Source organism: Aulonocara stuartgranti (assembly GCF_965226115.1).
Source record: "Aulonocara stuartgranti genome assembly, chromosome: 6".
NCBI classification, from domain to species: Eukaryota; Metazoa; Chordata; class Actinopteri; order Cichliformes; family Cichlidae; genus Aulonocara; species Aulonocara stuartgranti.
The window spans coordinates 11,595,057-11,608,274 of record NC_138944.1 but is presented as its reverse complement, the minus strand read 5'-3'; the positions used below and the strand labels follow the sequence as shown (position 1 = coordinate 11,608,274).

At 40.7% G+C, this 13,218-nt stretch overlaps 1 protein-coding gene across 1 annotated transcript; it reads right to left on the bottom strand.

Moving 5' to 3' along the window:
- Window positions 1-9: 9 nt before the first annotated feature.
- On the bottom strand, window positions 10-11,904 carry LOC309709441 (transcription factor AP-4-like). Its single transcript, XM_082538062.1, has 7 exons — window positions 11,517-11,904; window positions 9,416-9,581; window positions 9,121-9,219; window positions 6,253-6,423; window positions 5,489-5,635; window positions 5,127-5,291; window positions 10-2,714 (listed from the first exon to the last, which is right to left on the bottom strand). Exons 1-7 carry the CDS (start codon window positions 11,603-11,605, stop codon window positions 2,559-2,561), a joined length of 993 nt encoding a protein of 330 aa, XP_082394188.1. The 5' UTR covers window positions 11,606-11,904; the 3' UTR covers window positions 10-2,558.
- Window positions 11,905-13,218: the final 1,314 nt, after the last annotated feature.

The window sequence follows — 13,218 nt, the reverse complement described above, 5'->3', positions numbered from 1 at the left end:
CAGAGGGAGTGTAATAAAAAAGTACAAATTTTTATTTTTTCGTCTTTACAAAGGCCTGTTTACCCAAGGTTTTTCTTTTTTTTTTTATAAACAAAATATAACAGCTTCTCATCGACCTGGACTGATGCAGAACAAAAAACAAAACTTAAAATCACAATATAAAAGGCTTGTCACTTAAAAAATGAAAAGCAAGACAAATTAAAAGATTTTGAACTGCGTCACAGCAAAGAGCGTATGGGGAGAAAAACAAAACAAAACAACCCTTCCTGAAAGCTGATTCAGGCATTAAAGAACAGCAAGTGCTTCATATCAAATATGTCAAATTCCACCAAAAAACAGCAGTGCTGCAACACAATGTACAGAAACATTTGGGCGTAAGAGTTTCTCTGACCAACAACAGCCCAGATTAAAATCAGGCTGTTGTCATATGTCAGAGCAACACCAAACCCTTTAACAAAGTTTCACAAACAAAATATGAAAAATACCCCACGTTTGGCATGAAAATGCTAGTCTAGTCTAACCTGATGCCTGGGAGTGACTAGTGTCCACACATCCTACACAAGACAGTGTCACTGAACGCATCAGTCATGTGTTCATGAAAAAAAAAAATAAAAAAAAAATAAAAAAATAAAGACCCCGCAAGAAATAAACAAAATGTCATAACAAAAGATTACTTCAGACGAGAGAAAATGCCGATTAGTAATATGCATTCCGTTGGCAACAGAACATACAAGAGATCAAAAGACAGATACAAATCCAAGAAAAGGGAATGTTTACAGCATCAAGTCAGCGTATCAAATTGAGTATGACAGGAGAGAGGCTTGTAGCAGGGGTTTCCAGTCAAATTCCCAAGAAATATGAACAAAGTAACATGAGGTGGACAGACTTGGTGCTTTTTTGAGACAGACAAATGGAGGGATTGTAGCTGGGTGTTGTATCAATTTTACATTTTACCAAACAGTGTTTTTGCCCTTTTTGTAGCCAATGTTGATGCCCTGAAAACTGACAATGATCTGATTTGTTTGCTCAGTTTTCCCCACCTAAAGCTGCTCATTTCTGCGTGTGAGCAACCCTGAAAACCCATCCCTGCTCTACACTCTGAGCATGTTCAAAGTGTGTAAATGACAAATATTTAACAAAAAAAACAAAAAACAGGATCTGTAGGAAATGTGATTAACGGTTACATGAAGGGTTTTGGCCTCAGCTCACTGCTCATCAGCAGAGCACCAGGGTTATCAAAAGAGCACCTTGCAAGTAGAGACTACATTCTTTGACACAAGCTCATCAAGTTTCATACATATACTGTAGGCGCGTGACCACCTATTGACGGTGCATAGAGATCTTCACCTCATGTAGAAATGACACCAACAAATGTAATGAAGATGGAATTGCATAAATACCAAAAAACGTTAGTGCATAGTCACTGAAATTAATAAACCAGGACTAAAAGAGACTTAGATAGTCTTTGGAGGAACACCAGAAGCCTGCATGCAGTGCAAGCATATGAATCATCCAAATCGCATCAGCTAAACTTCACATATTTTCATTTACAATTAAAAAAAAGAAGAAAAAAAAAATCTGATTCAGTCAAATTGTCTGGGAGCGATCATAAATTAACACCAGACGTGAACGTTGGTTAATATTTTCGAGCGATAAACCAACATTTGATGGCGGCTGGTTCAAAACTGAAATCAGAATCTGTTTAAAAAAAATTAAATAAAATTTAAAAAAATCCCCTCAGGGACCCCGGTTCCCTGTAAAAACCTGATAAACCTCCAATTTGATAAATTCAATTTAAGAAATTGTTCACCTTCCGTATTCAGTAACGCTGACATAAAGTTAACAAAAACATAACCAAAAAGACGACCAAAGTAAATTGATCAAGAGCTTATTTTAAGGGCTTATTTAGACATTAAAAGCATTTTTTCTTTCAAGTAAAATCAGACAATTTCTTTAAGCGAGTATCCTCAAATTAAACTTGTAATTAGGTGAATTTCATTCCAAATTCTGGCATTTCAAAACTGCTTCAGCTGTAGTTTGAGTTTCAGAATTGAGAGCTGCTCGGTTATTGCGATCATACATTCAGCTCTCTGTTACACTGACTCCCATCAGTTTGAAGCACAAGTAATACTGCCGGTGTGCCAGTGACGATGGATTACTGCGACGCGTAAACACAAAATGAAGGGCGGACTGATGCTGATAGCTTTTTACACTAGAAGACCCTCAAGTTTCATAATAGTCACAGACCGGCTCTGCCATTGAAAGACAGCCTCGAGAGATCCCACAGTGTCTCCTCTGCACGCTGACCATCCTATGTTTTCAATATTAAGAGATTTTACAGTACAAGACTGACACAGAGCTTAACCATTGGATTTTAGGAGTTTGGATAATGCCAAAGACGACGTTTTTTTTTTTCTCCTTTTTTTTTTCTGTCAAAAAGCAGTCAACCTCCTGGAGGGAATCTTACAGTGAAAAGGTATTTATGTGTGTGTGTGTGTGTGTGTGTGTGTGTGTGTGTGTGAGGGAGAGTAAAAGAGAGAGAGAGTTCATGGGATGGATCAATTCATTGAACTGTCCTCCCCCTCTGTGTCAGTGTCTGTGTCAGAGCAGGCGGTGTCCATGGCGATGTGGGCGGGGCTTACAATGACAGCTCTTCTCTGCTCCTCCTCAGCGCTGGCTCTCCTCTCCTGAGTGCGTTCGATATGCTGGATGGCCTGGGAAGGTAAGAAAGTATACTTTAAATATGAGGCAATAAACAGACTAACAAGCAAAAGCAGCTTTCCATACAAAGTACTCTCCAACTCTCCATTGCAGTAAAGACCCATGAAGATCAGGCTAGTTAGTCTGCTTGAACCTTTTGTTTTAACATGCAGAAAAGCATAGAGACCTGGGTCGTGCACTATGAATCAAGCTCAACAAACCCAGGCTCTCTTTCTATTATCTGGCTTCACTTAACCCAACATTGGCAATCAGGCTAATGCTTGTTTTATGGTAACACGCGTGTTTATTTTTGTAGGTTTTTGACTTTGCAGAGGGGTATGCAACCAGCACAAATGTGGTTGCATGCAGTCCTCCAATGACGCAACAGCATGTAGCTCGACAAGCATGACAGTATGTGTATGCTGACTGGTTGAGAAGTGGGCTGGAACAAGGAATGGAGCGATGGCCAAGTTCCTTCCAAACAGGATGTCAGAAGATGATAAAATGGAGCATGAGAAGCACAGATGGCGACCGCAGCGGACACTTTTCATTGTTTTCAAACAGTCGGTTTCACTTCAGCTCTTTGTATGTTCTCTGCTGCAGCTGGCAAGGACCAAGAACAAGCAAAAGCAGCCCACAGACTAAGGACTGACACCACTGTAACAGCATTACTACTCTTAGTGGTAATGCTATTGAACTGGTACTTTAACATAACTCCTATCAGATCATATATGATTTTGTCATTTATCATCTGTCTAGAACCCTCAAAATATAAACATAAAATATAATGAATTTATAATAATTAAACATGAGAAGGGAGCCAGAGATCAACAGACGGATTGGTGTACTGGTCCGTTGTGGTGAAGAGAGAGCTCAGAGTAAAAGCGAAGCTCTCAATTTACCGGTCGATCTACGTCCCTACCCTCACCTGTGGCCACGAGCTGTGGGTAGTGACCGAAAGAACGAGATCGCGGATACAAGTGGCGGAAATGAGCTTCCTCCGAAGGGTGGCTGGCCTCTCCCTTAGAGATAGGGTGAGAAGTTCAGCCATCTGGGAGGGGCTCAGAGTAGAGCCGCTGCTCCTCCACATTGAAAGGAGCCAGCTGAGGTGGTTTGGGCATCTGACAAGGATGCCCCCTGGGCACAGTGTTCCGGGCATGTCCCACCGGGAGGAGGCCCCGGGGCAGACCCAGGACATGCTGGAGAGATTATATCTCTCGGCTGGCCTGGGAACGCCTTTGTGTTCCCCCGGACAAGCTGGAGGAGGTGGCTGGGGAGAGGGAGGTCTGGGCTTCTCTGCTTAGGCTGCTGCCCCCGCGACCCGGCCTCGGATATAGTGGAAAAAGATGGATGGATGGATAAACAATACACTGTAAATTAAGTCCATGTACACTGCATCCAATATTTTAAAAATTTCAAACCTCTGCACTGAACAGATGTTGCGGGCTTTTTAAGACAAGTTATTGTGCAGTGACATTAGTTTGAGTTCAGCCTCCAAATCACTGAGTGATCTGAAACTGAATTTGAGGATTTGGGATTAGGAATCGAAAGTAATGGCTCAGAGGATGTTTTGACGACCTGGGACTGAATGCATAACAATCAGCTTGTTAGTAATTACTTTGATCATTTAATCATTAAACCACTTTCATGTTTTAGATAAGATAACTGATAACTTACGACAATTGTGTGCATGTTTCAGGGTGCTAGTCTTACATAACTTGACAGCAGCAGATGAACTATGAGCTAAAAAGGAGAAAACTTTGCTTTTCTTTGTCTGAATGTGACACAAATTAGTTTAGTGTTTTCATGTTTTTTCCTTTCCAGGGCAACAATCGCTGTCAGCATGGACTCTAGTGAAGTGAGTTCTGCCTCACACATGCACACGCATGTGTGACGCAGAGCTACACCACCGTTCACATCTAAGCTCAGAGGCAGAGAATTCTCTTCTGGACAGGAAATAGCCAAAATGCATGTCAGATTAATGTCTCAATTAGTAATGATGGTGTCAGATAAAATGTAAAATAACAATAACGTCAGATTTTACTGACACACCGGTCTTTAATAGTTTTGCCTCAGGGTCAGTAATACTTGGTGCTTCGGCACCCATCCCTACCGCAGACCAGTTGTTTGTAACACTGCCCCCTGGTAACAGTAAACTATAATATGTAGACACAGGTCTTCAAACCTGTCTGTAGGACCACTGCAGAAACATTATTTGAGCCGAGGAAAATGCTCGTTTCGGTTGCCTTGGAGTCTACTCAAATAACATCGAGCACCACACAGACGTTTTTCAGGGCTGCTGAACACACATTGAACGTGTCAGACACCCAAAACCTGCCTAGTAAATACTGCAGTGTGAAAATGTAAAGTAATGCAATGTCAATGCCTAATCAGCAAGGATCCTCTAAAGTGAAAAAAGTTCAAACCTGCACAATGGTGTCCAGGTTCTGTCTAGAGGTGGACACCGTGCTGGTGTGGGCTGATGGGCTCATGGTGACCACTGTGACGTGATGGTGGGGGTGCTGGGTTAGTGTTGGAGCTGGGACTATCACCGTGGGGTGGTGGGTGGGGGCAGGGGGAGAAGCCAACACCTAGAGGAACACACAAAATATTTATAAAACAGACATCAAAGTGTGTTTTCCATTCCATAAATACATATGCCCACATCACAGCTGAGCTCCATACAATATTGGCCACTTCAGAGGCTGTTGGAGCAATCTGCCACCTCTTCCAGTTCAGAAACAGTAGCACAGGTACACATTAAGTTTTGAGCATGTTTGTTTCTAACCTGTGGACTGTGTGTCTGTCTGTCCACAGCGTGGATCTGGTGTAGCCGTAGCAGGGTCTGGCTCTGGATGAGTGCATGCTCCTCTTCCACCTGCTGGGTGATCACCTTCAGACGCTCTGGGTGCAGCTGAGTGTCCAGAGAGCGCACCTACACAATGCACACAATTACATCAACCAAAGATAGACTGACAATTTTAAGAGCAACAGAAAATATATCCCAGCATTCTTGTCAAATAAATACTCTAATGGGAAACTTCATCTTAACACTGTAATATCAACACAGTGTTTCCACTGGAAACATGACTGTCTGAAAAAGAAAAAAGTGTCCAAGACACATAACTGCCATGTATTCCTCTGATGTTTACCTTCCACTTAAACAACGTAATTAAAGTCTTGTTTGTCTTCTGCACCTGTCCCACCTCCTTTGTCTCAACCTGCTCTTCAGGTCGATCCAGGATGTGAGCTTATGAGGAACCGGCTCGAGTACCGGAAAATCTGTCAGCCCCACAAGCTGAAGATTTTATAATATGATATCACGACCAGTAGTTGAGACTATTTTGTAGCCTGAAGGTGTAAACGAACTTATTTGTATAGCCTGGGTAAATTAACAGTCCTATTTTTGTACCTTTTCTTTCGAATCAAACGTTCTCTCTTATTTGTAATGACAGCAAGAAAGTGAAATGTCTTTTAAATACACATAATAACACGGAAGGAAAAGGATATTTCTTTTCCACCTTCACTTCCAACTCCCTGCTTTAACCTCACCTGATCCTCCAGCTGCATGCGAGCCGAGCGCTCCTTGTCCAGTTGCTGCCGCAGCTCTAACATCTCCCTCCTCAGCTCTTCAACCTTCTCCTCCTCCAACATGTCTGGAGACCCAATCCCTTCATCCTTCTCCTCTGCTCGCCTCCTTTTAGGCGATGAGCCACTTAACTCCTGTAGCGACAAGGAAACCACATTCGGTTAAATGTGAAACAACACGATTGGTGTAATTTTCTTCTCCATTTAAAACAACACATGGTGCCTATGCTGACCTGAACAAAGAGGCAGTGTGAACCAATGGGAAGGTAAAAAAATGACTTCAGTAAACATACATTTAAATGTGCAAAAAACTAATTCAAGCTAAGTTTGGCTACAACTGTAACTCCATGAAGCTAAACAGGAAGTTACAATTTGTCTGTAATGACAAAGGTGTAAGATGAAAAACTTAACAACTGACTATAGGTAAGAATCACAGACCAACTCGGTATTGGTGTAATCTGCTGCTCACAATAATTGAAGTGATTCTGCAACACTCAAAAAGCTGAATTTCTGTGTTGTCAGTGTGCATCTGTATTTATAAAATGAAATGTTTTGTTTTTATTTATTAGCTCTCAGGTTAGCTTCCTCTCACTGAGCGTTTTCAAGTCGGTTAACTTTTTCCACCCGCTTTATTTGCCAATCTTCACTTCAGGAGTCATCAAATAGTGACTCGAGTAACTGAAATTGGTGGAGGGACTCAATTAAGACTGCCTCCCATCTCTATTACTAACACTATATCTAATACACTGTCTGCTTACACTACTGTCTAATACCTTTGAAGAAAATGACCAGTCTGTGTTGTGCAATCAATGATGGTCAAAGTTATTGTCAATAGCTCTCCAGTCAAAGCAACATTTAGCTCATTTCCCCTTTCATGCATTAAATTAATATCTCTAATCAGAATCAAAATGACCCGATTCTGCCTCACTATAGTTTAATGTTGCATCTCTTCACGTTTGAAGAGTGGATGTGCACGAGCAACTACAACCAACTGGTTGTGTGAGTTAAATCTACTGATCCATCAAACAAAGGGAGGAGATTTCCGACCACTGGGCTAATCTTTAAATTACAACATAATGTGACTGCACTTGCAGAGACACTCGTTTTCCCCTTAACTTAGCTGTTTCTGTTGGGTGAAAAATTTGACTGTGTGTGGAGGGTACAATAAAATATTGAACCATCAAATATTGAGATTTAACATAGCTGTCAGCCTACTTCCGTTAACAAGTTAACCCTTTAAGACCTACCATAGAACCAAGTCCGCCAGAGCGTATAGTATATTTTTACATCCTGTGGAGCCATTTTTTGAGCATTTCAAGTTGCTATACATCAATACAACCATTTTGGCCCAAATTTTAATAATTTGTCTGCATTAAGTGCATAGTAATTACATAAATTGCAAAAAAGTGCAATAAACTACAAAAAAATTTAAAATCGTTTTTGATTTTTTAACATATATTTCTAGTTAGAGAAATTTAAGAGGCTTATCCCTCAAAACTGTAAATACAAAAAAGTTGCACAAACTAGTTTCCCACCAAAGGAAATTTATTTTAAGTGTCTTCATAGTTTTATTTTTGAGATACACCAATTGTCATATACTGCAGGAAAAATGAAAAAATATATTATAGTGCAAATTTGCAAAATAACAGCATATGCATCAAAATAAAATATTTCCAGCAGTGCAATATGAGTCCTCAGCATCCCAGAAACGACACAGAAAGTCATAAAGTCAAACATAACTTTTAAAAACACAAGTATAGGCTCATAAGGCCACGATGGTAAAAAACTACATTTCCGCAAAATGACGTCACTTCCGGTTTCGGGCAGGACATGGAAGACAAGTGACAGTTCACGCTGATGGACGTAGGAAGTGTTACAAACAGCTGATTGGATCGGCAAAGCCTGTTTCTGGAATATTGTGTTTTTGTTGCTGCAAGTGCTTTTTATGCAGTTTTTGCAAAGCTATATGTGGAAGGAAACTGTGACCTAGGACAAGCTGATGGCATAAGATGTAAGTACAACTCCTCCGGTTTCATATGCAAAAAAAAAGTATTGCGCTAGCTTACGTGGTTGCAGTGCTACCGGGATTTAAAAATAGTTACGCAAAATAGAGCGTGTCCACTCCGACCGGCTTTAAAGGGTTAAAGCAAAGCTAGATCATTCATTTGCTGTATGTCAGTATTGTAAAGATTCCCAGTGTGTGTGTGTGTGTGTGTGAGCCCGCCAGTGCTACCCCTCAGCCTCGTAATAATTACACCTATAGTATCATTTTCAAAATTCTACATTTCCTTGTTCTCAAGTTATGGCATTCACCAGACTTATGTGTCCATGCTGCCCGGCAGGAGGACAATTCCCCATCAGCCTTTTACGTCTGAGGGGTAAAAACGGTATCTGCTCTTGTGAACACACAATTTTGCCATTGTTGAATAAACAACTATTATTTTTAATCAGGCCAATGGTCACACAGAGCTCACACACTATCAGAGCTCCTCCTTAACAGAAAAACAATGCATGTTTTTGACTGAAGGTCTACTGAAAAAAATATGTCTTATATATTCTCTAAATTCTGTTGTACATGTCAGTGATCTGGATCAATTCTACATTCAAGTCTCCTCCTGGGGAGGAACCTGAGCTGAAGACAAAACCATAAGGATTGTTTTGGCCCCAAAAACACACCATTAGTACTCATGTAAGATAATATATATTCTGTATAACAGATCAGTATCTCATCTGTGTGACACTGACATGAATTCAACCCCATTTTATACTTAAGAACATTTTATGTAAAAAAAAATAAAAAAATAAAAGAAAAACAGGGAGACATGCTGTTACCTGGATGAAGCGCTTGAGCTGATTGTTCTGTGCCAGAAGCTGCGTCTTTTCCTGCTCCAAGGTGAAGATATAGTCTGCTGTCTGCTGCAGGATGGCCGCCTGAAAGTGGGGAAAAAAACAAAAGCTGAACTCTAGAGCAGATGTGATATTAGTGCAAAAACAGGCACAAATTAACTTTATTCCCTCCTTTGCGCATTTGTGCCGAGTCACTTTGTATTCTTGCTGTGCCAACATTTGGTTAATTGAACAACACTGTGCACGCGCGTGTGTGTCAATGTGTGCACGTTTGGAGCACCTTGCTGAGTTTCTCCCCGTCGGTGTGCGGCAGGAGTGTCTTCAGGGACTGGAATCCTGCGTTGATGCTCTGCATACGCCGGCGCTCGTTGCTATTAGCGATTTCCCTGCGAATTCGCCTCTCTTGGTCCTGAGCAGTCTCTGGACTGAGGGGGATGTTGGCCAGGCTGAAGGAGAGAGGTCAAATGAAGAAGATGATCATGACTGTGTCGTGAAGTCACCAAGAAAGCATAAGTTCCCCTTTCAAACATAATTAAGGTTAGCATTAGATCTGAGCAAATATGTATTCTGGGTTAAAATGACACACTGGGACAATAAAGTCTGTAACTAGCTGCAATCTGAAACCTTTTACCTGGAACTTTACAGGGCATTCATCTGAACTCGTTGCCCCTTAAAGCACTTGTAGAGCATGAGTATGAATATCATGGTAACAAAACCTTCTGACATATTTACTCAGAGGGAAAAATAAGTGAACCATTCAAGTCAGACTTCCGCAGCAAACCTGAAGAACCAGATCTGTGATGTTTTACTAGGCCTAAAGGTCAGACCGAACACACGGCTCACATAGTTGTAAACATGTCTGTCCTACAAAAAATGAAAGAGTAGGCAGGCATGTGCCAATCAAATTGTAAAGCTTGCAACTTAACAACATTTAGTGAACATTAACTGTGATATTAACATATAATCAGTAATCTTTCTCTATTACTTAGATTTATACATATTTAAAATATCGTATTAGATCCGGAGGGTCTAGTTCTAGAGTGAAATATGCAAATTATGCATTATTTACTTTCACTTTTATAAATTTAGACACGAGGAAGACATCTTTGGTTAGGTAAATATCCTAAAACGTTAATTTTTAGATAAAAACTGTCTTTTTGCCTGCCATTTCTTTCCTTGGTGTTAGGAAAAACTATTCGCGGAAATTCTGTACCATATCTAGACCAATGTTTAAGCACACAAAGACTTTTCTTTGGCTACAAAAAAAGTGAACGATTGACTAAAGAATAACAGATTAACAACCAAAACTGTGAATATCAAAGGCAAAAAAATAATTATCTAAACAAAAAGATCTGTTTCTACACATTCAGTTTCATATTAACGTTTGACACAAATTATAGGGGTGTTTACGTCGACTCGGGAAGAAACACCGCATTTCTCCCACAGACTTGAACGCGCCGGGGTTTGTAGCTCAGACATAAAACCAGCTGTTGTCTGCTGACGCTGCCGGGAGCTGCGGGCCTGCGGCACGGCCGCCGGGGGGCGCGTCTGCACGGTAGCAGCCCTGAAACGTGACTCCACTCCGCCACAGGCCCCCCTGGCGTCATAGAGAACAATGCTTTCCCCATTTAGCATGAAGCTAGAACTTAAGTTATCGGTCCAACATTAACCGATAAACACTCATAACTGTCGCACCACACAACAAACGACGTATTTTAGCTAAACGACTCGGGAAATACGAGTTATGAGACGCCTGTGTGTATTTCATACGGCTGGAAGATGTGCGCAGTAAGAGCTAACTAGTTAGCCACGCTAAGCTAATTTTAGCACAAGACGCAACGACGACTACGCCGCGGATCAGTATTTAAACACGCATTTTTTATCCCCGGACACGATTTTACACCACATACTTCATCATAGCTACACATAGATGACACACACGAGCGATTTAGTTAATATGGCCAGTTTTTTTGGGCAACGGTGACGTTACAAACGTGATTTGTTGTGTAGCAGCAAAGCGGCGGGTTAACTACCACGTGCTCTAGACGGCAATGTATCGATTTCACCTCACTGATTTACATATTCCTGAGCCAGGCGGTTACAAACATGCTTTATTATAAGTTATTACAAACAATTCAGCCAGCGTATTTAAAAGCAAGGGGGTGAAATGTTACATATATCCTCGTCTCTAACAACATCAACTGGCACAAGCACTGGCTGCTAATTTCCACAACCACGCTCCTGCTGCCAAGACATGGCAGCGAAGCTAACAGCATGCTACATGAAGGCTGACTGCAGCGCACACACATACACGCGCTACACGAAAGGTTATTTATTCACGCAGTTCGGTAACAACACCGATGGTTTGCATTTTTGCGCACCTGCAGAGACCTCCAATAACATCCTTCTCCGATTTCTTGAACTGTTGTAAGGACTGTATCTTCTCTGTCGGCATCATGAAATATTCCATGCTTTCAAAGCCACCTTCAGTCCGTGTTTGCTGTTTTCTTCTCCCTCCCCTGCGCTCCTTGTTAAAATAAATAGATGTTCGGTTGGTTTTTGTTTCTCCCTCGCAGAACTCCCACTGTACTTGCCAATAGCTTACATCTAAAAAGCCGCTTTCAATTCGGTTTGACTGAAGAAAAGCGTTAGAAAAATAACAATTCAAGCTGTGTTGCTTTCCCCAGCTGATGGGGCTACCTCCAGTGTGTGTGTGTGTGGCTTCTTGCCTCCGCCTACTACGAGTGTGTGTGTGTGTGTGCAGCTGATCTATGTGAGGCGGGAAACAGCTGGTTGGAATCAGAGCTCGTTTTCCGGAAAGCAGAACAAACAGACCAGCAAGAATCTGACTGCAGTGCTGCAAATCTACGAGCAGTGAGCAAAATACCGACTATATAATTTGAACTACGCCAAACTATAACCTGGGAATCAGCAGGGTTAAAGGTAAATTTAAACTGCAGCGGTTTGCGTCTTGCTTTTCCAAGTGCAGCGACTGACTGTCCAGTGTTGGTATACTGCCAATATCACATAAAAATCAACTACTGACATCTTGATTGTGATAAAAGTTTAAGTAATATTGTAAATAAATGGCATCACCAAGCTTATGGACAAACCGTCCTACAGTTCATTTCATTTTTGTCATAGTTAACAAAGGACCAACATGAAAATGTGTTGGACAAAAAAAGTCAGTCACCATCGTAAAATTTAACAAAAGAAAAGAAAAAACCCCCAAAGCAACACAAGTTTAAAAAAACAAACAAACTACTGGAGACAGAAATAAAACAAAAAAGTAATACAGAGATGAACAGGATTACAATTTAAATGACCATAATGACCATTACAAGACTAAATCCAGAGAAATGCTCACGTGTAGCTCAATTACAGACATATTACACAAACAGAGGTACACTTAAACACTTAAGTAGCTTATTTGTGCAGTGGTATTGTGTAGTAATTGTGTAGTTTTTGTCTACAAGGGCATCCAAAAATCTGCCAAATAAAATATTCAGAATTACCTGCTGTAGAAACTGCTTATGAACAAGGGAACAGTTGGAAGTAGCTTTCAATGTAAAAATGTTCATTATGAAAAGTGTCCATCTAATCATATTATATTACATTCATTGCTGCTGTTCAGGATACTTATAACCTTTTCTTTCACCTGCACCCTATAATGATCACTTCAGAGGATCATCTGTCCCCATAATGCAATTTGTCTGTGAAATAATAAATAACCAAAGTTTTAAAACCAATATTACTATTGGTAATATCTACTAAAAATGTTTGCAGCAGAGTAGGAAGCTTAGCAGCAGAAAAAACTAATTTCTTCAGTCCCATTGCCACAAGTGTATAAAATCAAGCACCTTCTATACAGTCTGCCTATACTAGGGCTGCTCGATTATGGCAAAAATGATAATCACGATTATTTTCACTGAAATTGAGATCACGATTATTTGACGATATTTATTTAACCCTTTAAGACCTACTATAGAACCAAGTCCACCAGAGCTTATATTATTTTTTTACATGCTGTAGTGCCATTTGTGGGAGCATTTCAAGTTGCTATACATCAATACAACTGTTATA